The 25,603-nt window shown below is 36.2% G+C and overlaps 1 protein-coding gene across 4 annotated transcripts in view; it reads left to right on the plus strand.

Annotated features, from left to right (window-relative positions):
• The window catches only part of LOC115220536 (dnaJ homolog subfamily C member 5), a 95,528-nt gene that overhangs the window by 32,855 nt on the left and 37,070 nt on the right, over positions 1-25,603 (plus strand). For all 4 annotated transcript variants that reach the window (XM_029790680.2, XM_036509963.1, XM_029790679.2 and 1 more), the window contains exons 2-5: positions 4,277-4,358; positions 8,653-8,709; positions 11,627-11,779; positions 13,643-13,774. In XM_029790680.2, coding sequence (XP_029646540.1) covers positions 4,277-4,358; positions 8,653-8,709; positions 11,627-11,779; positions 13,643-13,774 — 424 coding nt within the window. The remainder of the gene's footprint in view (positions 1-4,276; positions 4,359-8,652; positions 8,710-11,626; positions 11,780-13,642; positions 13,775-25,603) is intronic.

The following is a 25,603-nucleotide window of genomic DNA, read 5'->3' on the forward strand; positions in this document are numbered from 1 at the left end:
GCATATTATACATGGAAACACTGTATCGTCATTGTTTTAACCTCCACTTTTCCATGCTTGCATGGGTCAGATGAAATTGCTGAGGCAGATTTTCTACAGCAGGATGCTGTTACCAATTTTCATTTGCTTCCAAGCAAGGTAATATTTCTCCCAGTTCTTTGAACATGAATACCTTGATAGCTGGATACATTTTCATACAAGATTGCAAACAGATGACACCAAACTGGGATATTTGTTTACTTGTATGTGTTTATTGTTTATAATGTTTGTACGCTTGTTTGTGTTCATGTGTCTATATACACTTAGATACCCATGTCTTGCTTTTGTTGATCCTATCCAGTTTTAATACTAATCATTCTACTTAAAAAATTTTCCATCTACTCTACTTTTAATTTGTGACGTTTTTATTTCAGAGATAATAATCATTATCATTGATTTAACAATTTGTTTTGTCACCTCTACCTGACGTTGCTTTTCACTCATGCAGACTAGACGAAAAAGCTGTTTTTCTTGATTGACAAGACCTCCTTCACCAACACAATCTCCAAACATCCCTTACTGCCGCCGCATTTTATTTTTCTGAACTTGCTTGCTATGTTAGTCCCCACCCTTTTTTTTTTTTTCCATTACTCGGTTTCACTGCCCAGTGTTTGTATTAAAAATACTTAGCTCAGTCTTTCATACCTATTTCTTTACTACCCACAAGGAGCTAAACACAGATGGGACAAACAAGAACAGACAAACGGATTAAGTCAATTATATCGACCCCAGTGCGTAACTGGTACTTAATTTATCGACCCCGAAAAGATGAAAGGCAAAGTTGACCTCGGCGGAGTTTGAACTCAGAACGTAACGGTAGACGAAATACGGTTTCACATTTCGCCCGGCGTGCTAACGATTCTGCCAGCTTGCCACCCTTTCAGTCTTTCATGACCACCACTAATTGCCATGTTTTCTTTAAACCTATTACTGCTCCAGGTAAACTCCATCAACTAATTCAATTCACCCAGTTAATCCCAATCTTCTCATATCCAAATGGATATTAATGACCATGAACACTACTTCTTTTCCGACTGACTTATGAATAAAACTCTTAATTCTAACACTAATTAGGTAAGTTCATCATCATTTAACATCCATTTCCCATGCTGCTATGGATTGGGTGGTTTGACAGGAGCTGTCCAGGCTCTGTGTCAGTTTTGGCATGGTTTCTGTGGTTGGATGCCCTTACTAATACCAACCATGTTACAGAGTGTACTGTGCGTGCTTTTACACAGCATTGGCATGGACACTTTTACATGAGACCATCACAAGTACTTTTTACGTGGCACCCGTGCCCACGAGCCCACAAGATTAGGATCACTTAAGTGAAAAGGGACGACAACCATGGTTATACTTAGCTTGATGTGTCTTCTCAAGTACAGTAAATTGCCTGAAATTTCAACCCCTTGTCATCCCTTTTGAGGTCCAATATCCGAAGATCTTTTCCCATTAGACCAATTATATTTATCTCACAGTTAGTTGCAGTAATCTAGGCAGCATTTGACTATGCTCTGAGAAAAATTAAATAATTGCTAGTTGATAATGTTCATCAGTAATTAAATGGACCAGGAGATTATTTTGAGGGTAAACAAAATTGTGAGAAAATTTAAGCTAGAAGTTTTGAATTTTAGTTATCCATTTTGTATGCTGGCATGCAGGACATTATGGCCTGTATCAGTTCTTATTCAAAGTTATTGCTTGGTGAGCTGGAGGACTATGTCTTGCTTGTGCATTTTACAATTTATATCAGTAGTTCCCAAAGTGAGTGGTATTGCCTCATGGGGGTGGGGGGAGTTCCAAGGGGGTGTTGAAAAAAAGTGGGGTGATAATGGAGTAGTGATTCATGTAAAAAGCAACAAAATAATGGGTCCATTAGGTTAAGTTTTATTTGTGAAATACAGTTTCTTTGAATTTGCTTCAAAAAGAGGTCTATGTTTGTGATGGTTAGTTGAGGTGGGGTGCTAGGAATGTGACCTGAGTGTCAAGGGGGAGGAGGCAGCCCGAAAATGTTTGAGAACCATTGATTTATATGGCTGGATGCCCTTAGCACCAACCACTTTACAGAGTCTACTGGTGCATTTATGCTTGGCACCAACACGAGTGAGGTTGCCTCATACCCCAAGTCTGAAGAGTTCTCTCTAATCTATGATGTCTCTGTTCTTTCAAGTCAGGATGACCAAGTGAGTGAAAAGAGGAGATAGGATAGAAGGCCAACCATGAGTGAGTGAAAGGAAGGAAAGTATGATAAAAGAAACGGTAATCAAGCTGAAATGGTAATAGGGGACAGAATAATGGGAGAGTGACAATGCTGGAAGATCCATGTAAAAATGGTTTTCATCAGATTTCATCTCCAAAGGATCAATAGATTTTGATACACAATGATACAGGTTGATTTCATGGCTATCTAAGTTCTGTAGGATAAAAATTAAAGCATATCAGTCACTTGTCTCCTAAAGAGTTGTCCTTATCCCAGACATTCCTGATATCTTTGGTCTAGGAATTTAACTTACCTTGCATGGAAGGGTACTGCTAGTCACTTCTTAATCCAGTAATTTTACCTGTCATGGATCAGTGAGATTTTTTTCCCCCTTTTTTTATTTCAATTATATACTTTCTTTTTAAATATAAAAAATAGCATCCCCTGCTTTGAATAATGATAATTTAGTCCTTAAAAGGAAAGTTGTTTACCTGCTATTAAACCTTTGGGGCAGTTATGTATGTTTATTATTATTTTATACACAAATATTACCAGTTAACTGGGAGGTAACAGATATCAGAAGGAGGGATAGAATGTTCATATACTTGCATTCAGGATAAACACAAAAATGATTTACTGTTGTGACATGATCATATTCAGTAATTTCATTACCCCACATAGCCTAGCTCACCTCACATAACATTCACTACCTGTTTCATTGAGAAAGCATTCCTGAGTGCAGTTAATCAGATTATTTTTAAAATAGTCACATACTTATTTTAGGACATTCCATTAAACAGTTGGTCGATACATGCATAACTAGGTGATGCTATCTTGACAGAAAAATCCCAAAGGCTTTTTTTTGTGTGTGTGTGTGTGTGTGTGTGTTAAATACTTCAGATAAAATAGGAAATAGACTCAAGCAATCCATCGATCCATTAAAATAAGTCAAACGAAACTTAAGTGTACTTCTTCACATTCCTGGTCAGAGATTTTCAATATTCAGTTCACTATGTCTGTTCTTCGTCTCCAATACCTTCAGATTTATAGAATTCTATACAAATAAGATAATATTAAAAGGAGGTTGCAAAAAGTCCAATACTTTTGGCATATCATAACTCTTTCACTCCAAGTAATCCCAATTTCTCTTACTGGTCAACAGTGGTCATTTTAGGAACCAATACTATAGAGATGATCTACCTATTTTATGCTTTGTGTGCTTGTATTGTGTTGTTACCAACTGGCCGGACCTCTGCCAAGAGTAAATGACTTTATAAATAGAATATCAACTGATCTCCTGTAATGTTTTGAGTAGGTTTAATAAAGCTCGTTTTCAAGGAATGTTTGTGTATCTTAAGGTTACAATTATGCAAATTTACCTGTCTGAGAATACCATCATAAAAAAAAAATAATAACCTGCTATACCAATGAGGAAGATATAAAAACCTCATCCTGGTATAAACTCCAAATGGATAAATACCCACACTTTTAACAGACTGATTCAACTCAAAATCAACAAATTCCCCTGCTTTCCATTTATATTCACACTACACAGAACCAAATACGCATTCACCATTCTTTCTCCATCCATAAAGGCCAACATGCATGACCATATTACTTTCATTCAGGGTGGCGAGCTGGCAGAATCATTAGCAACCCGGGTGAAATGCTTAGTGGTATTTTGTCTGCTGTTATGTTCTGAGTTCAAATTCCGCTGAGGTCGATTTTGCCTTTCATCCTTTCGGGGTCAATTAAATAAATACCAGTTACACACTGGGATCGATGTAATCAACTGAATCCCTTTGCCTGTCCTTGTTTGTCGCCTCTATGTTTAGCCCCCTGTGGGCAATAAAGAAATATATATTACTTTCATTCCGTAGGAGTCAATCTCCATACTCCAGTGTCTTAACCATGTAGGTTTGGACCTTGAGGTGGAGTAGAAGAGGCCGACAATAGTAAGGATGATTTGGGTTGTTTTCATAATGCTCCATGTTTAAATAAAAAATAAACTAATGTAAAAAATATTTTCTTTTTCAGGAGCTCTGGAGATTCTTTATATGAATTATTAGGTGTCAAAAAGAATGCTTCAAATGACGAAATAAAAAAGGCTTTTAGAAAGGTATGTTATTGGAGTTCAACATTTTTGTTTTCAACTGTCATCATCATCATCGTTTAACGTCCACTTTCCATGCTAGCATGGGTTGGACGGTTCGACTGGGGTCTGGGAAGCCAGGAGGCTGCACCAGGACCAGTCTGATCTGGCAGTGTTTCTACAGCTGGATGCCCTTCCTAATGCCAACCACTCTGTAAGTGTAGTGGGTGCTTTTTACGTGCCACCGGCACAGGTGCCAGGGGAGGCTGGTGCTTTTTACGGCCACGATCGGTTGGTGCTTTTTATGTGCCACCAGCATGGAGGCCAGTCGGGGCGACACTGGCAACGGCCATGTTCGGATGGTTCTTTTACGTGCCACCGGCACTGGTATCGCAACTACAATTTCCATTGATTTTTGAGCGATTTCGATTTCATTGTGTGGATAAAAATATTTTTTTGTTTTTTCGAAAATAAAATCTCTAATTTTTAGAAATTAACCCTTTAACATTCAGATTTACTCTGTCAAATATAATGCTTATTTATTCGTATTGTTTTTTTAATTAATCAGGTACTATCTTGTACTTTCGGTATTTTAATAATGCAACTGTTATTTTTAGAATGACAATGTAGGGTAAGTGTAAGAGGCCAGCTGTGACCAGTTTAAATGCTAAAGGATGTGTGCATGTGTGTGAGAGAGTTGTATTTTTCTTTCCATGATTTCTATCAGTATATAATGTTTATCGGTGATCATACTGAATATACTAAGGGAGATAGTAATTAAATAATAGTTAGTTGCGATGGCTGTCTGTTTTCTGCCACCAATAACAGCATATAAATAAGTACTTAGCTGTGGTTTCAATATTTAACAGCTATAAAAGATAGAAAGGAAATTACCTAAAAATTACAACTGAAACAAACAAACATACATACATACACATAGTATATAGAGTGAACCACAGCAGTAGCTAAGTGATCACTACAAGCTCAATTGCCATCTTAATGCAACCATTGTTATTCATTTAGCGAACCACAGAACAATGGGTGGTGTATCCAGTTGTCACAACTATTAGCACTATCTGTTTGCAAAATCCATGGGAATGAGAGAAAAGCTGGGTCCTTTGCCCCTTTTCAAGCATTTAAACTGGCCATCATCATCATTGTTTAATGTCTGTTTTCCATGCTGGCATGGGTTTGACAGTTTGACTGAGATATGGAAAACCAGCGGCTGCTCCAGTCTCCAGTCAGATCTGGCAATGTTTCTACACCTGAATGCCCTTCCTTTTTACATGCCACCGGCATAGGAGCACCTATGGATGGTGCTTCTTACATTCCACTGGTATGGGGTCCACTGAGGGGGTACTGGCATCATCATGTTCGGTTGGTGCTTTTTTAAATGCCACCAGCACAAGAGCAAACTAGGGGATACTGGCGGTGGTCATGATCAGATAGTCCTTTTTACGTGCCACCGGCACAGGAGCCAGTCAGGCGAAACTGCCATCAACCATGTTTTGATGATGCTTTTTATGTATATATAGTTACATACATATATGTATGTCTATGTGTATATGTATGTATATCTATATATATATATATCTATGTGCATCCAAGTGTAAGCTATGGACACGTAAGAGGTGCAGCAATATCAAAGGAAGGCTAACTGGGAAGATAGTTTTTGTATGTGGCAGATGCTCAGGAGCAATAAACACTGAAAATGTGCAGAGAACATGTGGCCTTGCCAGTTCCTGTCAAGCTGTCCAACCCATGCCAGCATGGAAAAGGAACATTAAATGATGATGATAATGCATCTTGTAAAATTACTGTATGTCAGGAAAGTCATGATACACTTCAGCCAAATAAGGTGTTACAAATAAGAATATAAACAGAAATTTTGCCATGTAATCATCCAGGCAAGGGTGTGATACATTGTTTTCATCCTCATAGATGGAAGTCTATGAAATTCTCATATAAATATGCTACAGCACTCAGCACTGAAGAGTTTTTCTGAAGTGGTTTTTGTTTTTTCCATTGTATTACTGTATTCTATTTCTAAACATATATATATATACACACACACACACACACACATAATATTTAACTTGATTTGAGATCATAGTTTGAGTGCTTTCATTCAGCATCTCTTAGAAAAGAGCAAAATACTTGTAAAATTTTCAAATATTTAAACTCAGTTGATGAAATTTGTTTTCACCTTGTAGATAAAGTTTTCAGTTACGTTTAAGGTAAAAAAAAAAAGAGGTGTTTTTTACAATGTAAACAAATTTTTAGCAAAGAAAGATAATATGGCGCAAGTATATATTGTCAGGAAACAGGAGTTAAGAGATAACTGAAATTTGAACAGGTCAGCATGATCGGTTAGATGAAGGTCAAGGAGAAGCACTCAGTCAATCTAAATAAACATTTTCATTTTGTCTTTTCAAGTGCCACCTACATGCTACTATATATGTTAGTAGGGGTGGTTTTCCCCCAGTAGATGCTTGTAGTTGCTGAGATGGGGGAAAAACACTCAGAATAGAATAAGAGACGATTGTTTATTAGAGTGACTGGTTTGTTTTGTTTTGTATTTTTGTGGGTGGTGGAAGTGAAAATGTGGGACATGGACACATGTTTCATCATCATATATTTTAGGGGAAAATGTTACTCTCTTTAGTAAGGATCAGAGGAAGAGTATAGGGTTTCAAGATCATAGTGAATTTAAACCTGCAGTTTCTATTTTTTCATTTAATTGCTCAGAAAGAAATTAGTTGAGAAGTATTACTATTTCTTATTTCTTAAAACTTATTAGGAATTTGATTTAGATTACATGTATATTGAGCTCAATTTTGAAATGAATTTTAAGGTCTTTTCAGAAAATGAGACGGTTGATCCCTTAGTTACTTCTGGCTTGAAAATGCTTGGTTTGTTCTTTTATAATATTAGAGAGAAGTTTCAAGCAATAATAGCAGTTGAGATAAATATCCAATGAAAATATCTCTTAATGCCAATTTACCCCAAGATCATATATCAACTCAGCTTGCTATATATAAATGCTTGTTTCTGTTTTGTATTCCATTACGTATCTTAATATATTCGAGCCCTCTTCAGTCCTGAAATGGAATATCATGTTAAGTGGTCTATCCCATAACTAAGCCCCTCTTGTTATTTTTCGTCTCCTAAAGGCATATCAATCTATTAATATGTAGTGTACTACAGCATGTCATTTGTTGACTGAGTTCTCCTTTAGTACTCTCTGTTCCTCTTGAAGCAAGTGTTTCATTTTTCGTAAAGAAATTTTATCTTTACGGAGATGTACTTGCATAGCGAGTGACTTGATCTGAGATCGTGCGCTGGAATGAAAGCAATTGCAACGTGGAAGGTGTTTATAAGCCATTTAAGAAACACACAAAAACCGTTAAATTCACTTCGACATTTAAATTTAATTTGTCAAAATATTTTCGCTTTGAGATCTCGACCTGTCCACTGACAAAACTTTGTGCTGCATCAGAGTTTTGTCAGTGAATAGGTCGCGGTCTCAAAGCGACAAAAGTATTTTGACAAATTAAATTTAAATGTTGAAATGAATCTAATGGTTTTGTGTGTTTCTTAAATGGCTTATAAACACCTTCCTTGCTGAAATTTTATCTTATCATCTAGCAACTCTCTTCCATAATACACACAATAGGTCACCCGTTGAGTCTGTTTATAATCTCACATTAACAATACATAGGATGGGTCAGTTATCTATCAACTTTGTAATTTCATATTAACCAGGATAGGCCCATAGTTGCTCACTTCAAACATTGAACTTTTGAATTCCATGTCATTGACACATGTTAATTTCTATTCAGCTTCATAGAAAGCAAATTGACTCATGCTATTTACTTATCTATAAATTGTCCAACCCATGCCAGCATGGAAAAACGGATGTTAAATGACAATGGTGATGATGTTATTGTACCTTTTAGCATTCAGATTATTTTATCAAATATAATCCTTATTCATTCACATTGTTTTGAATTAATCATGCATTATCTCATAGCTTCGAGATTTTGATGATGTGATCATTTATTGTTTAGAATGACATTGTAGGGTAAGTGTGATAGGCTAGATCTGTCCAATTTCATCTTAAAACTGGTAGAATATTTGAGCCAGTAATGGCCGGCTTAAATACTAAAAGGTTAATCATGTTTTCAACTTGAGAAATAAAAAGAAATGACAGGGGGTGGGGAGGCTTTTGAAACTGTCATTTGTTAATGAAATTGTTATATGAATCACGTGGTTTTTTGTGATTTTTTTTTTTAATTATAATACTTTCTTGTCTTTACAGTTAGCATTAAAATTTCACCCAGATAAAAATTTAGATGATCCTAATGCAGCAGACAAAGTGAGTTATCAAACATTTCTATTGTAAAGATAATTGAACATTTATTTCTGTACATTTCATTATTTACTAAATGCTTTTGTTTCTGTTAAATAAAAATTCCAACTGATAAAGTGAAAAAATATCTAATAAGTGAATCACATTGATTTTTAAATTTCTGTTTTTATTAATTTTGTTGAAGCAAATATCTAAAATTATCTTGGTATGTTGCTGGAGAGAGAGAGAGAGAATCATTTTTTCATTTCATTTCATCTAGTTTCAGCAAGGTTTATGTTATCAGAAGAATATCGTCTTCTTCCATCATCTTTTTGTTCTTCTTGTAGTTCAGGCTTCCAGCAGCCGAATAGAAAAGACTTCAAGTACAAATGCTATTTACAACAGGTTTATTTACAGGCTTCACAGGACAGGTGAAGTGTGCTGCTCTCAGCTACCATCTTCAGCTGTGTACATTGTGTAGTAGCTCTGTTAGTGCAGGAGCATTGCCTCTGGAGATACAACATATAGACAGCTCCAGCCAGTGGTGGTGTTCAGCCAGCGCTGCTGAAAGGTGGCACCAAAAGGAGAGCGATTTGAATCGGGTTTTCCCTTTATATAGTTTTCCATCACGAGCCTCGTTGTGATCTCATGCATGGCAAATGGATGCAGGTGAGGTCTCACTCCAGTCTCAGAGATGGCAATAGCTGCCGCAAGATCTCATCCAATATGGCGCTGACTGCTTGTGTCGCTACAAACTAATAATCATTTAACCCTTTCGTTACCAAACCGGCGCTGGCTCTTTAGTATAAATGTCTTGTTTTCATAAGTTTTGAATTCAAATCTTCCACCAAATCTTAGTCACAATTTATGTTCCTAACACTAGCTTAATGATAACTAAGTTATTTTACTAAATTCTTTGTTATATTTAAAGTAATTGACAGAAACACAGAACATCTCAAAATAAATACAGTAATGAAAGGGTTAAGAGAGTTGCTAGGGATGGCATTTATGTTGTACCACACTTGTCTGGTGATATTTGCCACAAATCAACATCTGCAAAGTCAGCTTCTGCTTTGCTTAGCCAAGGACAAAGTGGGTTTCGCTGCAACTTCATTGGATTGTCAGAGTTCAAGGTTATAGCAATTGCTATCAATCATAAGGTTGTGTTTAAATGATTTTTTTTTTTCTTTAAAAAAACATCTGCCTCATCTAGAACATTCACATAATTTACCTAGAGATCATAGGTAGAAATGCAAATAAATAAACACTATAAAGAATTTTTTTTAGTGAATTTATTTTTTTCATTCATTCATTCTCTCTCTCTCTCTCTCCTAAGAAATTTAAGAATGATGTCTCCAAACATAAAAATATTACATCAATTTATTATACTTAATTTGCTGAAGATTCTAAAATGGGGAAAAAAACTTATCTGGCATTAATGTTCATCCTGTCCCAGTTTTAACAGAATGAAAAACAACAGCACGAGGATATAATTATATTGTAACAGAATTTAAACATTTAATTTTTTAAATGGTTTATCAGTAGTCCTTAACTTGGTTGAACATTGTACCTTAAAGTAACTACCTTAAAAACCCATGTAATTTACACACTTTTTTCGCAAAAATAAAAATAAACTTTAGTGGGTGCATATATTACATGAGTAGATCGTTTCCAGAATTTTTTTTGGAAATTGTTTTTGTTGAAAAAACACATACAAAACATAAACTTTCGTACCGGAAGTTGACCCGTTTAATGTCAGAATAGGTTTTTACAGAAAAAAATAATGGCTTAAATATAATGAAGTTGACTTTTATTTATGCTGGATGGTACGATACTTCCTTTTTCTGTTTAAATTTACTAAAGCCATTAAATGGTTAACTAGTTTTTGGAGTCTGATGGTCCAGGCCATATTTTACATTGCTTGGAGTTTCTACCTATCGCAATGGAGCACCGTTGACATACATGGTGATATGGATATTCCTGACTGAAAAAATGTAATGATATGCAGAATCTTGATTGTATGTTTGTTTTTTTTTTTTGGCTGTTTTTTTTTTTTGGCTGTTTATTACTTGGCACAGTTTTAAGTTTGTTGCACTGTTTGTGCCAATTTCTAACATCGGCTTCATTAACATTAAAATGCCTTCCATCATTTCTATTGCCACATTCAAATACATATTCAACATATTTAATTTCTACTTCACAGTAAACGATTCATAAGTTCTGCTCATGCTGACAATAACAGTAATGACAAATTTTAAAGTTTGCTTGACATTTTATAAGTGTGAAAGGGATTAAAATTTCAATACTCCATATCAAAGGTTCCGACAAGAATAGGCAGAAAAGAATTCTGTTTACATAATCAGTTAGATCAGTCACCTTCCTCTGTCGGTTGAGTAAAGTGTCATCTAAGCTGATGTTTATTGGTAACTAAACTTAATTTGCAATACCTGTGCATATTTATCAGCTTTGTTTTTGTTGGTAATTCTTATCAACAACTTTTCCTGTGATTGTGATTTGAAAAGAAATACAGCAGTATGCTAAAGATTGGACATAATCTTTTGTGGGCAAGAAATGTAAAATAAAGTTTATGATAAACAGCACAAACACTTTGTGATTTAATAGCATTCAATGTGATACCTGTTAAACAGAAATTATTTTTATTTAATGAAAATTTAATAAAATCTAATCATAAGTGAAATTATGCTATGCTAAATACAACTAAAAGGTAGAAGCTTTTTTTAACAAATTTTATCCTGAAAATCACCTGCATAAATTACACAAGTGCGCAAATTACATGGGTTTTTATGGCATTCATTGTGTTGCTGTGTATTTTATTTATATATTTTATGAATATATAAACTAAAAGCTATAGAGTAATAAATAGTGAATTATTTCTAAATTTTATGAATGGTTTCTTCAAGATAATCTCAATTTTATTTTTCAGTTTAAAGATATTAACCATGCACACTCTGTCCTTTGTGATAGTTCAAAACGACGAATATATGACCAGTATGGGTCTCTTGGGCTGTATGCAGCAGAGACCGTGGGAGAAGAAAATGTTAGCTTCTATTTTCTGTTAAATAGTCGATGGGCAAAGGTAAGAGTTTCTTTTATTCAATCCTATTTAAAAGCAAATTCCACATTTACATGACATTTGACACAACTTGATGAAAATTATTGTGTCCTGAAAGTGAAATATTAAACTTCATAATAATAATTGCATGTAACATAGGCAAAGAAGTTTGGAGGAGTGGCATTCTGGTATGTTCTGCTGCCAGCCCAGGCTTCACTACTCATCAGACCGAAAAGAGCGAACTGTTAAAGTATTGGCTACTCTCTGATAGGTTTGTAGTCAAGCTTGTAGCAATGGAGACCTCTGACGTTCTTGGCCCCCAGAATACATCCTTGCTCACTGCTATAAGGGTACAGATTGCTCTCCACAAGTGCAAGACCTGTGAGCCAGAGTGACTGTTCCAACATGTCTCTTTTGCCATCCCCCAAAGCAACACCACCTCCATTTTGTCTGCCAAGTATGTCAGCCTTTATAACAACAAACAAATACAATTGATAATTTTTGCTTCAGTCATTTGACTGTGGCCATGCTGGAGCACCGCCTCTAGTCGAGCAAATCGGCCCCAGGACTTATTCTTTGTAAGCCTAGTACTTATTCTATCGGTCTCTTTTGCCGAACTGCTAAGTTACGGGGACTTAAACACACCAGAATTGGTTGTCAAGCGATGTAGGAGGGACAAATACAAACACACACACACACACATATGTACATATGTGCGACAGGCTTCTCTCAGTTTCCGTCTACCAAATCCACTCACAAGGCTTTGGTTGGCCCGAGGCTATAGTAGAAGACACTTGCCCAGTGTGCCACGCAGTGGGACTGAACCCGGAACCATGTAGTTGGTAAGCATGCTACTTACCACACAGTCACTCATGCGCCTACATATCTTTTTAATTGTTTAATTAATTTGAATTGTATTTGTTTGTTGTTATAAAGGCTGACATACTTGTATTGATAAAATTGATAAAGTGAGCCTTACCTTACAAAAAGTAAATAAAAACAATGATAAAAAAATTGTTTAAAAATGTTAAAAAAAGAAGAAAAGCTTGTGTATGAGAGTGAAGAAGAATATTTAAGGCAGCCGTATATTTTTACACTAATAAAACCAATATAGTATTACATTGAGTAATCCTTCTTTGGACACTAAACTCTGCTTGCGAAGACTTGTTGAAGCAAGTAAAATCAAAGTAAAATTCGATGACAGGCACGAGCACCATACGAGCGTGATCGTTGACAGAGCGGCTAACCAGCTTCCGTGCCAGTGGCACATAAAAGGCACCATTCGAGTGTGATCATTACCAGCTTCGCTTTACTGGCACTTGTGCCCCATGCTAGTAGGGTGCTAAGACCACCATCCGATCGTGATTGTTGCCAGAGCAGCTGACTGGCTTCTGTGCCGGTGGCATGTAAGAAGCACCATTCGAGCGGGATCGTTACCAGCATCGCCTTACTGGCACCTGTAAAAAGATTCGAGCGAGGTCGTTGCCAGTACAGCCTGACTGGCCCCCATGCCGGTGGCACGTAAAAAGCACCCACTACACTCTCAGAGTGGTTGGCGTTAGGAATGGCATCCAGCTGTAGAAACTCTGCCAGATCAAGATTGAAGCCTGGTGCAGCCATCTGGTTTGCCAGCCCTCAGTCAAACAGTCCAACCCATGCCAGCATAGAAAGAGGACGTTAAACAATGATGATGATTGAGTGAGTATTAAAATAAAAGTTGTTTTATATAAATCATCAGAAAATAACTGGATTAAGGTTTTTTCCTGTTCTATATTCTTCCCTACATGTTAGCATATCAGTTTTATGTAACACCTATTATAAAGTGCTCTCTTTTACCTTTTATATTAATTAAAATCTGTATTAATTACTGTTTCATTACTTTTCTAGGCCTTGTTTTGTTTCTGTGGATTGATAACGGGTTGTTACTTCTGCTTGTGTTGTTGCTGTTGTTGCAACTTTTGTTGTGGAAAATTTCGGCCACAAATGGATCAAGAAGATATGGATTATTCATTCCTACATGTAAGTATTTCATTTCAATTACAATTCCGTCTTTATTCTATTTTAAATTTTAATGGTTACATTATTTTAATTATTCTAACTCTGATATAATTTCGTTTTTATTTCTAACATTTTTGCTTCTTGAAAATAATTGTTTGTTTTTTTTTTATATAAAACATAGCTTCTTAAAACGCAACAAATTAGATGACTTAGTCTGTGTTTCTTTCTAACATTTCCAAATTAATGCTTTCTCTTTGTAGATCAAGTTTACCTGAATGAGTGCTCTTTCTCATTGAGTAAAAGAATTCTAAAGAGGGCTTGGGGTTTAGTTTAGGGGTACTTTGAGCCAAAGCATGCTTCTTTTACCATAATACTTGTCATCATTTGACTTTAACTCCAACAATTATTCTCTTATTGACCCATTACTTTTATATTCTTGAGCAATATATTTCTTATCATGTAACCTACCATGATGATCATTAATTATCAAGAGTACCAATAATAAATGGTATTTCTTCTTGTAAGCTTTCTGCAGCAGCAATGTTTTGGGCAATCAGATTTCAAAAGAAAAAAATTTTATTAATTAGCTTGGTGGTCAGAGAGTAAAAAAGCAACAGGATTGATTCTAGATTGCAAGATTTAAATTCTTTTGTTTACTTTGCCCAAATTATTTCTTTTCTCTTTTTTTTTCTTTTTACTGTCTTCTCTATTTCTTTTAGACTTTCAGATGTTTATTGATTTATTTTTTCTTCTATATTCTTTCTTAATTCTTTGTTTTCTACAAAAGGCTGACCTTTCAACTTTCTTGATTTCTTTTTTTTATATACTTTTTTTCTCTTGACATTTCACCATAACTGATTCCTCTCCTGTCCAATCCCTTCCTTTGTCTCTGTAGAATTGATAGTTCTACACTGTTGGGTACACAACATATGGCAGGGTGTGTGCTACATTATTATTTCTTCTGTTTATCTAATATATTCCTGGCTGGAGGCAAAGACAAAAATAACAACAATGGTTCACAAAGTAGCTCCCACCTACAATTTTTTTTTGTTTTTTCCTTGCTCATGTGGCTCTGGTTTTAAGATTTGTGTGGAGCTCTACTCTTCCACAGATCTCCAGTCTTAAAGCTAAAATAATTGAGATGTTTTCTTCATAATTAGAGCATTTTAGTGTGTTACAAATGTTAGTTTTCCATTAAAGTAACAGAAATTCAAGTTATAACAATAAAATTTTAGAAACTTGTGTGCAAATTATTGTTAGCCATTTCAAATTCCCTGTTATTATCATCTATCGTAACAGACTGTTATTTCCAGTTATGCTCAATTGTAAAAAGCAAACTAAATGAAATGTAGAGCAACAAGGACGGTAGGGGTGAAAAGGTTTAGGAATCACTATTGTAAACTTTTTATAATTTGAATTTTTTTTATCTTGTCTCTTAGATGCATCTAACTTTCTTAATCTGTTTTCATTGATAATTTGAAAATTTATACAGGGATAATTTGTCTTACAAATTATTGGTGCTTATGTTCACCTCTTACCAAATATCTCATTTCCATTTACTTTATTCCTTTTACATTGTTCAACAAATGTTTAAGGTAGTAAGTGTATACATAACTTTATCTAATTATCTTTTTAAGAATGTGTGAGGATGTTGTGTATATGCAGCATTTAATAATTTGAAACATTAAATGCTTGGGGATTGTTAAGCATTACGGCATTTCTGTATTGTCTTGGTAAGGGGACCAGTGTAACTATTAAGAGTAACCACAATCTTCACTCTGGTTATTTTCGATATACTTGAGAAAAACGAAGTGAACTATGGTTGTTGTATATAGTTAAGCATTCTGAGTTGGGTTAATTTGAAAGCTTATAAAAGAATAATTGGAAACTCTGTAGTTTAGAGTGGTAATCTGAAGATAGATATAATTTGTTTTATAGAAAGAGCTTGGAAGACAGATATGTGACTACTAGCATGTATAAATAGAATATGTAATTGGAAAGTTGTTTGAAGAAGTAGAGTGTCTAGTTGGATGCTGGGATAAAAAGTTTATAAAGTACAATGTATAGTGTTGTTTTCAGAGCTCAGAACCCGCTCAATTTATCAATTCTTAACTTTATGCAAACTTGAAAATTCTAGAAATTTAGTTAAGTATAACTATTAAAAATTTTATCAACCATATGTTAATTAGTTGTTCTACTCTTCCTCAGCTGTAGAAATGAGTTGCGACGTCACTGGTGCCAAGCTGTATCGACCTTTGTCTTTCCCTTGGATAACACTGGTGGCGTGGAGAGGGGAGGCTGGTATGCATGGGCGACTGCTGGTCTTCCATAAACAACCTTGCCCGGACTTGTGTCTAGGAGGGTAACTTTCTAGGTGCAATCCCATGGTCATTCATGACCGAAGGGGGTCTTTACCCTTTTACTCTTCCTTGGGCTGGACTTAAGTTACTTAATAGAATGTCAGTGTGGCTGCTGCCATCTTCTCCTTCATCCTGATGTTCTGCTGGATCAAGAGAGAGGGAGAGAGATGTTTAAGGTTTACCCATAATTAATTACATAAGCACCTAAGACAACTAGTGAAAACACTCACTCACACACTCATTCACTCACACACGCATTCACTCACTCACTACTCACTCCTTCATTCCACACACCCTCACTCCACACTCACTCACTCCACATTCACTCCACATACACTCACTCACTCACTCCACACACTCACTCACTCACTCCTCACTCATTCACTCTTCACTCACTCAGTCCTCACTCACTCCCTAGTGGGAAGCATTGTAACCTTATACGTCATGAAAACAGGATTAATCTCCACTCATGAGTCGTAGGACTCGTGACAAATCCAAGTTATTACCAATTCTGAAGGTTAAAGTAGGGATTTCGTGAACAACTATTAGTTAATAAATATCAAAATAGTATGAAAAAGATAGAGAAATTTTCATGGAGCCATTATCATTATCACATGCTAATTTCTTAGAATAGGGATAGGACGAGGTTTTTTTAATTTTGCTAATGAGTAGGTTATTCAACTTATATTCATATATGTTTCTGAACCAGTTCTTGAGTATCAACTCACTCATTAAACATTAATGGATTTCCTCTTGCTGTTCCCACCCAAAACTTATTGCATAAAGAACTAAATTAGACTATGGGTGAGAATACAGTCATGTACATTAACAAGTACTTGACTGGTAACTTTATTCTATTGGCTGATACTTTGTATAATGAAAGCAAACTTGATTTTGGCTAGGTTTGAGTTCAGAACCTCAGAGGCCATAGCTAAGTACAGCAAGACATTTGACATTTGTATGGCATTCAAATGATTCTTCCAATTACTGCCGATAAAGGAATTATAAGAATATACTTACACCTTTATGATTTTCATTCTCTTATTCTGAAGAGGTATCTACTGTAACAGTCATAATATTTCAAAGAATGTGATCAGTGAGAATCTCAATTATTTAGTTCCTTATTTCACAACTCTCCTTCAAGTACCTTCCATAAAAGAATAGAAGGAAAATAAAAATAAATAAAAGCAGATTATTATTCCAAGGTGGTGGGGGGGGGGCAACTCTATCAGTTGGGGTTTTTTGGGTTTTTTATTATAGAGATTTCAGTGTATTTAGCATTCAGTTTACAAATTAAAAGCAAATTATTTTCTTAGAAATTCAAGTATTTTATAATTTGCTTTACTGGTATATTTTGCACTTGTGACCAAAATTATACTCCTTTCTTCAATTTGGAAATTGGAATATATATATATATATATATATTCTATGAAAGTTTCATTATGATTATCAATGCCATCAATGGGTACTTCAAGGACATTTTCTTTCACTAAAGTACATTGCACTTACTACATTTCTTCATCTTTAACAAACATTCTTTTGTGATCCACCTATTTCAAACAGTGCCTTACTCAAGTTGATTGAATTTCTTACTCTTTATTTCTTATAACTTAACTGCCTCTTATTATTTAACAACTGAGTCTCTCTTCTTTACCAATGACACATTTGTGAAGAATATCTTTCATTTTTGGATATGGTTTCATGAGTGCAGAATTTCATTTTTATTTCTTTTGTTCTTTGCAGTGTTTTTTTCTTTTTATTCTATTTTTTCTTTGTCTAATTTAAATATTTAAAACATCTGCATTTCTTGAAGCATACAAAGCTAATTGAGGAGATAATTATTGTTATTTAATTATCTCTATTGCTGTGCTACAGAATAAATCTGCAGATTTGAGACAGACTGCATGTGTAAACTAGTTAAATTTAAGTGCACCAGACAGTTGTAAATGGCTGTCTTTGTTTATACAATTTTACTGATGATAGAAAAAGGTGGGTCACCTGGATTATAGTTTTGATTATCATTATTATTTCATGAGTAACCATTTACCTTACTTGAAACTGTAGTCCAGCTATCTCTTCTCTGTCTCCATGGGGAATTTGAATAAAGACTGCACAGCAACTTGGGCAAGTGTCCTCTACTATAGCCCCAGGCCAATCAAAAACTTGTCAGTGGATTTGGTCGGTGGAAACTGAAAGGAAGCTCATTGTGTATGTGGATGTGTGGATGTTTGTATCCCCATGTCTTGACATGATGTGATAGTTGTAAATGCGCATCATCCATAGAAGTAGTGTCAGGGATTTCCAAGAGTCTGCAAAGACATGCCTGGCCATGGGAAAATATTACTTTGCTTTGAAACAAGTGTAGATTGGCAACAGAAAAAGCACCTGATTGTCGGAAACATGCCTCAAATTCCGTCTGACCCAAGCAAGCATGGAAAAGTGAATGTTAGAGTGATTATGATGATGATACTTTTATGACTGTCCACTGCATTTAATTGATTTTAGTTTACACAGACAGTATTGGTGGAAATTTATAGGTTTCTTCTGTTGTAAATTCATAAAAGAAAACAAACACTGCTAACACATCATTCATTATTTTTTTTATGTCTGTCTTTCTCTCATCCTATATTCTGAGAGTTTTGTAAATCCTCAATCTAATTTTGGAGAATTTCCTTTGAAAATTTGTGGCTTTAATAACTTGATCCAAGTAAATCACCCTATCTTGACAGTAAGCCCTCCAAAAAAAAAAAAAAAAGCAACATCAGTACAGAGCAGCTTATACCACTATAAAAACACTAATTCTTTTTGAGACACTTTACAAACTTCAGTCCCATTTTGGCTAAATCCACCATATTTTACTTATTCACAATCCACTCCTTATTCTTCTCTCTCTCCCCCTATTTTTAACTCCTCTTTGCTGTCTAAGCCACACCCTATATTCTTGAAAGTTAGATAGAATTCACACTCCTTATCATACACTATTTTCATCTGAACTTCCAATCACTCTGGTTCAAAATATCCATCTATCTCTGCCACTTTCTGAATTTTTCCAACTACTAACAACTGTTCAACTGTCTCTTGTTCTGCATGAGAATCTCTATCTTACATCACTGCTCTCTGAAGGAACATCATCCATGACTTGCCTATTCAGAACTCCTTTTTGCTCTTGCACTGATTCTGATGATATGGAAGCCTAATCTTATGCCATTCTTATTTCTCTAAAACAATTAGTATCATTACAACCCCTTATCCCCATCAATACAGTCACACCAAACACTTTTAACCATCCTCACCTCCAAAGCCAGCTTTTTAGCTTCTTCAGTATTTCTCCTCTGATAAAACCAGACCTGCTAAATATCTGCTCTCCATCACACATTGGTGGAATTTTGCCTTTAGAACTTTAGCAAAAGCAAGATTGTCGTTGTCGATATATGACTGGTCCATATACGGCCCTTGGGAATCCACATACGATTTTGTTGTTAAAATTTATGTGCAATAAATTGGTCTCTACTTCTACAATACACAAAATATTTTAACATTTGTTTTATACAATTCCTAATAATATCTAAGTATTTGGAATTATATAGGATTTTCTTAAACATTGAATGGCTATGGTGGACCAATAGAGAAAAATAGGAATCAAAGGGAGTCCATAGACAAAAACTGGTTGAGAACCTGCTAGCTAGGTTGCCTACCTATTTCTTTACTACCCACAAGGGGCTAAACACAGAGAGGACAAACAAGGACAGACAAACTGATTAAGTCGATTACATCGACTCCAGTGCGCAACTGGTACTTAATTTATCGACCCCGGAAGGTTGAAAGGCAAAGTCAACCTTGGCGGAATTTGAACTCAGATCATAACGGCAGGTGAAATACTGCTAAGCATTTCGCCCAGTGTGCTAATGTTTCTGCCAGCTCGCCACCTTAAAGGTTGCCTACCTATAGCTGTCACCATCTCATCACAGTCTCATGGATTGAAAGTTTTCTGTCAAACTTCTTTGCAACATGTGTTGATAGTGCTCATTCTAACTCATATTCTATCAACTTTTGTGAAAGCCAACGACTTGGTTATGCCTCCCATATTCTTCATTGTGTCCATTAATGACACTGCTTGCCATTACTTTTCTTACCATCTTAAACTTCTGCACCCAAGCATTCTCCTGTGACCTAGATCCATCATGCCAGACCTGCACTACTGCCATGAGCAGAAAAACCTAGGAAACATCTTCCAGTGGACCAACAGAAGTATGATAAATTATTCTTCAACAGTATGTGCATCAAAGAAGTAATTTTGCACTTATCCCTTCTTACATATGATCGACACACAACTAAAGATCCCCCCAAAATCATACACGTTTGGCCATCACAATTGCTAATGATTTTGCAAGTTAACTTCACATAACATAACCAACATTTCATCCTAAAGATAAATTTCTTTTCTGGTTCTGAAAATTTTGTGCTTACATAACTGGAATATAATCACATTGTTGGTTACACACACTCAAACATAATAGATTTCCTTTAGTTTCCATTTCATGAATTTTGTCATAAGATTTTGGTCAGCACAGGCCTATATTAGATACTTGGCCAAGGTTCCACAGTCAGAATGAAACAAAGACAACATGCCTGGGAAGCTAGTTTCTTAAATGCACAGCCATGCTGTCATTTTAAAACTAATTTTCCACTTCTGAACATCTCATTTTATTGGAGGCACTTTATTTCACGTTGCTCCAGTTCACTCAGCTGTAGAAATGAGTTGCGACGTCACTGGTGCCAAGCTGTATCGACCTTTGTCTTTCCCTTGGATAACACTGGTGGCGTGGAGAGGGGAGGCTGGTATGCATGGGCGACTGCTGGCCTTCCATAAACAACCTTGCCCGGACTTGTGTCTAGGAGGGTAACTTTCTAGGTGCAATCCCATGGTCATTCATGACCGAAGGGGGTCTTTACCCTTTAAGTTTACTGAAATGATGACTAATCACTTGAGTTATTCTTGTAAAGGACTGAGATAACTAATTAAATCCTCATCTTCATATTTACTTTTTGTATTGATGACTAGAAAGTATTATCATCATCATCATTTAATGTCCATTTTCCAAGCTGGCATTGGTTGGATGATTTAACAAGAGATGTTATGCTGAAGAGCTGCCCAGGCTCCGTGTTTGTTTTGGTATGGTTTCTATGGTTGAATGCCCTTTCTAACATCTGCCCTTCATCATTTTAAGTATAAAGTTAAGATAATGAAGGATTATAAAGTTTAATGTTCTCAATACTAAAGTATTTCTTAACACCTTTTCTTCTACCTGCTTTTGCTTGTCCTCTAGAACTATCTCACGGCACTTATCCAAATTGCATGTTTTAAAAATAAATAAATTCAATATTTTTTTTATATTTTATAACTTCACTTATGAATATTTAAAAATTTTTAGTTTTTGAATTTCCTGTATTCTCACACTACTTTCATGGGATTAATTTAACATCTTTGATTCTAACCCACAAGAAACCATTCTTGCTTTCATAGTACAAATGTCTTGTTTTCAAAAATTCTGAAATAAAATCTTCCATCAAAACTTAATGTTAGTTATGTTCCTAACACTAGCTTAATAATAACAATGTTATGTTACTAAAGTCTTCATTATTTTTAAAATTAATAAGTATACAACAGAAATATTGTAACAAAAGGGTTAACCACAGATTCAGTTTTAATGTTCATGTAAATTTAAATTCTCTTCAATTACATGCGAAATTCTACAGCTGCTAGACTACAAGATCTTTAATACTGGAATTTCATTTTGACAATTTTGTGTTTAGGTTCTGAACCATGCATTTGCTCAATATCTCTCTTTAAAGAAAGAAATATATTTTTCTTACTTCATCATCATTTAAACATCTGTTGTCCATGCTGGCATGGGTTGGACAGTGTGACCAGAGCTGGTAAGCTGGGTGGGGGTCTGCACCAGACTCCAGTCTGATTTGGTATGGTTTCTACAGCTGAATGCTATTCCTAACACCGACCTCTTTACGTAGTTTACTGGGTGTTCTTAACGAGGCACCAGCTGGGACGCTTTTACATGGTACCAACATCTATGAGCTTGAAAACTGGGACTTTTCATCCTGCATGGATGAATGGTCATGATTTACTTAGCTTGACATGTCTTCTCAAGCACAGCAAACCACCAGATTCTCGGTCCCTTGTCATCTCTTCTGCAAGGCCCAAAGTCGGAATGTCCTTCCTCACTTCCTCATCTCATGTCTTCCTGGGTCTACCCCTTCCACATGTTTCCTTACTGGCATTTAGCATAGCTGTTCATACACAGACATCATAAAATCTGCCTTTCAGTCTGAGGGAGAGGCTCTTTGTTACTTCTAAAGGTAGTAGCTCCCTGAAATTTGCTCAGACTGTTCTTATTGTAGCAACTATGCTTTCAGATCTTCCTCCTCCATTGCTAACTTGGTCACCTAAGTAATGGAAACTATCTACTACATTTAAGGATCTCCCTGAACACTTGAGACTATTTTCTGTACATTCCCAGCATTTAATGTGCCTGCACATCTTCCACACACAAAGGCTGTTTTCCCTGTTAACCTTCCTGTGATACTGCTGCACCTCTTATGTGTCGATAGCCTGCACTGGGTACACTGTATGGAATTTCTACCAACACCTTTTCTACATATCAAGCAGAACTATCTCTCATGACACTGCTAATAACTTCACCAACTCTTAGCATTTTGAGGTGGTTGTCACTATTGTTTTTGAGTAACACTAGTAACACCTTTGCAAAAAAAAAAAAGAGACTATTGAATGGAAATCGCTGGTGAAATGTTGTACTTCGTGATTCCACCACTTGTTTTGTCTTGGCTTCATTCCACCAGATTAAAACTTGCCAAAAATTGTCCTCATTTTAAAGTCATTAGAAAATTCATTCAGGTAGCTTTTATCATCATCATCATCGTTTAACATCCGTTTTCCATGCTAGCGTGGGTTGGACGGTTCGACCGGGACCTCGGAAGCCGGGAGGCTGCACCAGGCTCCAGACTGATCTGGCAGTGTTTCTACAGCTGGATGCCCTTCCTAATGCCAACCACTCTGAGTGTAGTGGGTGCTTTTTACGTGCCACCAGCACAGGTGCCAGAGGAGGCTGGCAGCGTCCACAATCGGTTGGTGCTTTTTATGTGCCAGGGGAGGCTGGCAACATTGATTAGATCAATTGCATTGGTTCTGCTTTGGATGGATAAAGGGCAAACCAGTCAAGTAAATCAAAGCAACAACCTTCTTTGGCAACCATTCTGCCATATGATGGCGTTTCAGTTAAATAAATAAACATGATCAGGATAACACTTAAAAGCATTGTCAACATAAATCACATACTTTTTTTTATAATTTTGTCATTCCATTTTCACATTTTGTTGTTTTTCTAGAATAGCTCCTCATGAAAGTAAGTCAGTTGATGACTTGCTGGTAATCCATAAACTGCTCCTGTTTGACATGTTAGGGTTAGTGTGTACTTATTGATCAATTGACTTTGCACTTTATCCCAATACAAACTGATCACTGCTAGGCAGCCAACGAAGCAGTTTTGAATAATTTCATTTCTTTTTCATGCTATCATTGTTATTGCGCTGTTAACTGTGTTAGCTGTTGCTAATGAAAGACTTCTCTCCGACATGTTTGATGTTGGTGATACTATTGATGTCATTATTAGAAGTATTACTATTGATGGGGGGTATCAATATTTAATATCATGATATATATAGGAGTGGCTGTGTGGTAAGTACCTCGCTTACCAACCACATGGTTCTGGGTTCAGTCCCACTGCGTGACACCTTCGGCAAGTGTCTTCTACTATAACCTCAGGCCGACCAAAGCCTTGTGAGTGGATTTGGTAGACGGAAACTGAAAGAAGCCTGTCGTATATATGTAAGTGTGTGTGTGTGTTTGCGTGTCTGTATTTGTCCCCCCAACATTGCTTAACAACCGATGCTGGTGTGTCTACGTCCCCGTAACTTAGCGGTTCGACAAAAGAGACCAATAGAATAAGTACTAGGCTTACAAAGAATGAGTCCTGGGGTTGATTTGCTTGACTAAAGGCGGTGCACCAGCATGGCTGCAGTCAAATGACTGAAACAAGTAAAAGTGTATATAAGTGATTGAAAAACCTAATCCTTATTGTGGAATTCACAAGTGAAGATTACTACAAGTAATGAATGCTAGTTTGAATAGTTTCTTACGAGTCCATTCATAACTCCTTTACTACAGAGTTTTAGAAAAGATATACATCACAGGGTCAAGAGGACTCTTTAGCCTTGCCAAAGACAAGACAGCTTCTGTAGTTTCGATGTCAGGAAGGGCTTCCAGCTGTAGATAACTGGAATGTCAGAGCAAAATGTAATCCTCTGACCTGTTGTATCCTATTAAACTGTCCAACCCATACCAACATGGAAAGTAAACATAAAATGATTATGATGATGCAGCAGCTGTTAATAATATCCTTCAAGGACTTAGAAGTCTGTCTTTTCAACCCATTGCAGAGTAGGGAGCTAGACCTATATATAATAAATACATGAATCATTGCACCTCACCTTCCCTAAATGTAAACAGCACACAATTAGAACCCTTGCAATTCTTTCAAATGCTAGATCTCACTTTGCAGAGCATCTTGCTCTGTGAACACACATTCTTAGCATAGAAAAGACATCTCAAACATTGGCCATTTTATTCAGAGCCATAAAATGCTTCAACCTGCAGTTGAAGCTCAGGTGAAACTTTCAATAGAGTACTGCTCTCACATCTAGGATGGTGGTGCTGCTATGGACACACAGACCTAGACCATATCCAGAGAAAGACCACAACTGATCATCATAAAGTTCCTCACTGACACTCCCTAACCCCTCACCCCCCACAGATATACTCTAGACTCTGACTCACATCTTCTAACTCCGCCTACTGTGATGGCCTCTATTCTTCAAAGCTAGCTTCACACCCCACTCCACTCAGGCTCTCTCCACGTAGTTGTTTCCCCACTTCTGGTCACTCCAAAGCCCTGCACTAAATGCTATCCCCAGTTCTTCTTCTTCAAAATGTCACCGCTTTGCAGTTTATTCCTGCACTTGTTTTCCCTTTCCTTATCAACTTGCAACACTTAAAATGCAGTATTTATGGCATCAATTTCATAATTATCACAGAGGGCTTGTGAAGGTAATGGAAACTGCTCCTTCTTCGTAGCCTAACAAATAACGGTAATAATCATCATCGTCATCATTTAACGTCCACTTTTCATGCTGACAAGGGTTGGACAGTTTGACTGAGAACTGGCAAGCCAGGAGGTAGCACCAAGCTCTAATCTGATCTGGTAGTGTTTCTACAGCTGGATTTCCTTCCTAATGCCAACCTCTCCAAGAGTGTAGTGGGTGCTTTTTATGTGCCACCAGCACGGGTGCCAGTCAGGGATAATACCCATTGCTTTCTTCACAAGAATTGGATGCCACC

The sequence above is a fragment of the Octopus sinensis genome, linkage group LG16 (assembly GCF_006345805.1).
Source record: "Octopus sinensis linkage group LG16, ASM634580v1, whole genome shotgun sequence".
In the NCBI taxonomy this organism is placed as follows: Eukaryota; Metazoa; Mollusca; class Cephalopoda; order Octopoda; family Octopodidae; genus Octopus; species Octopus sinensis.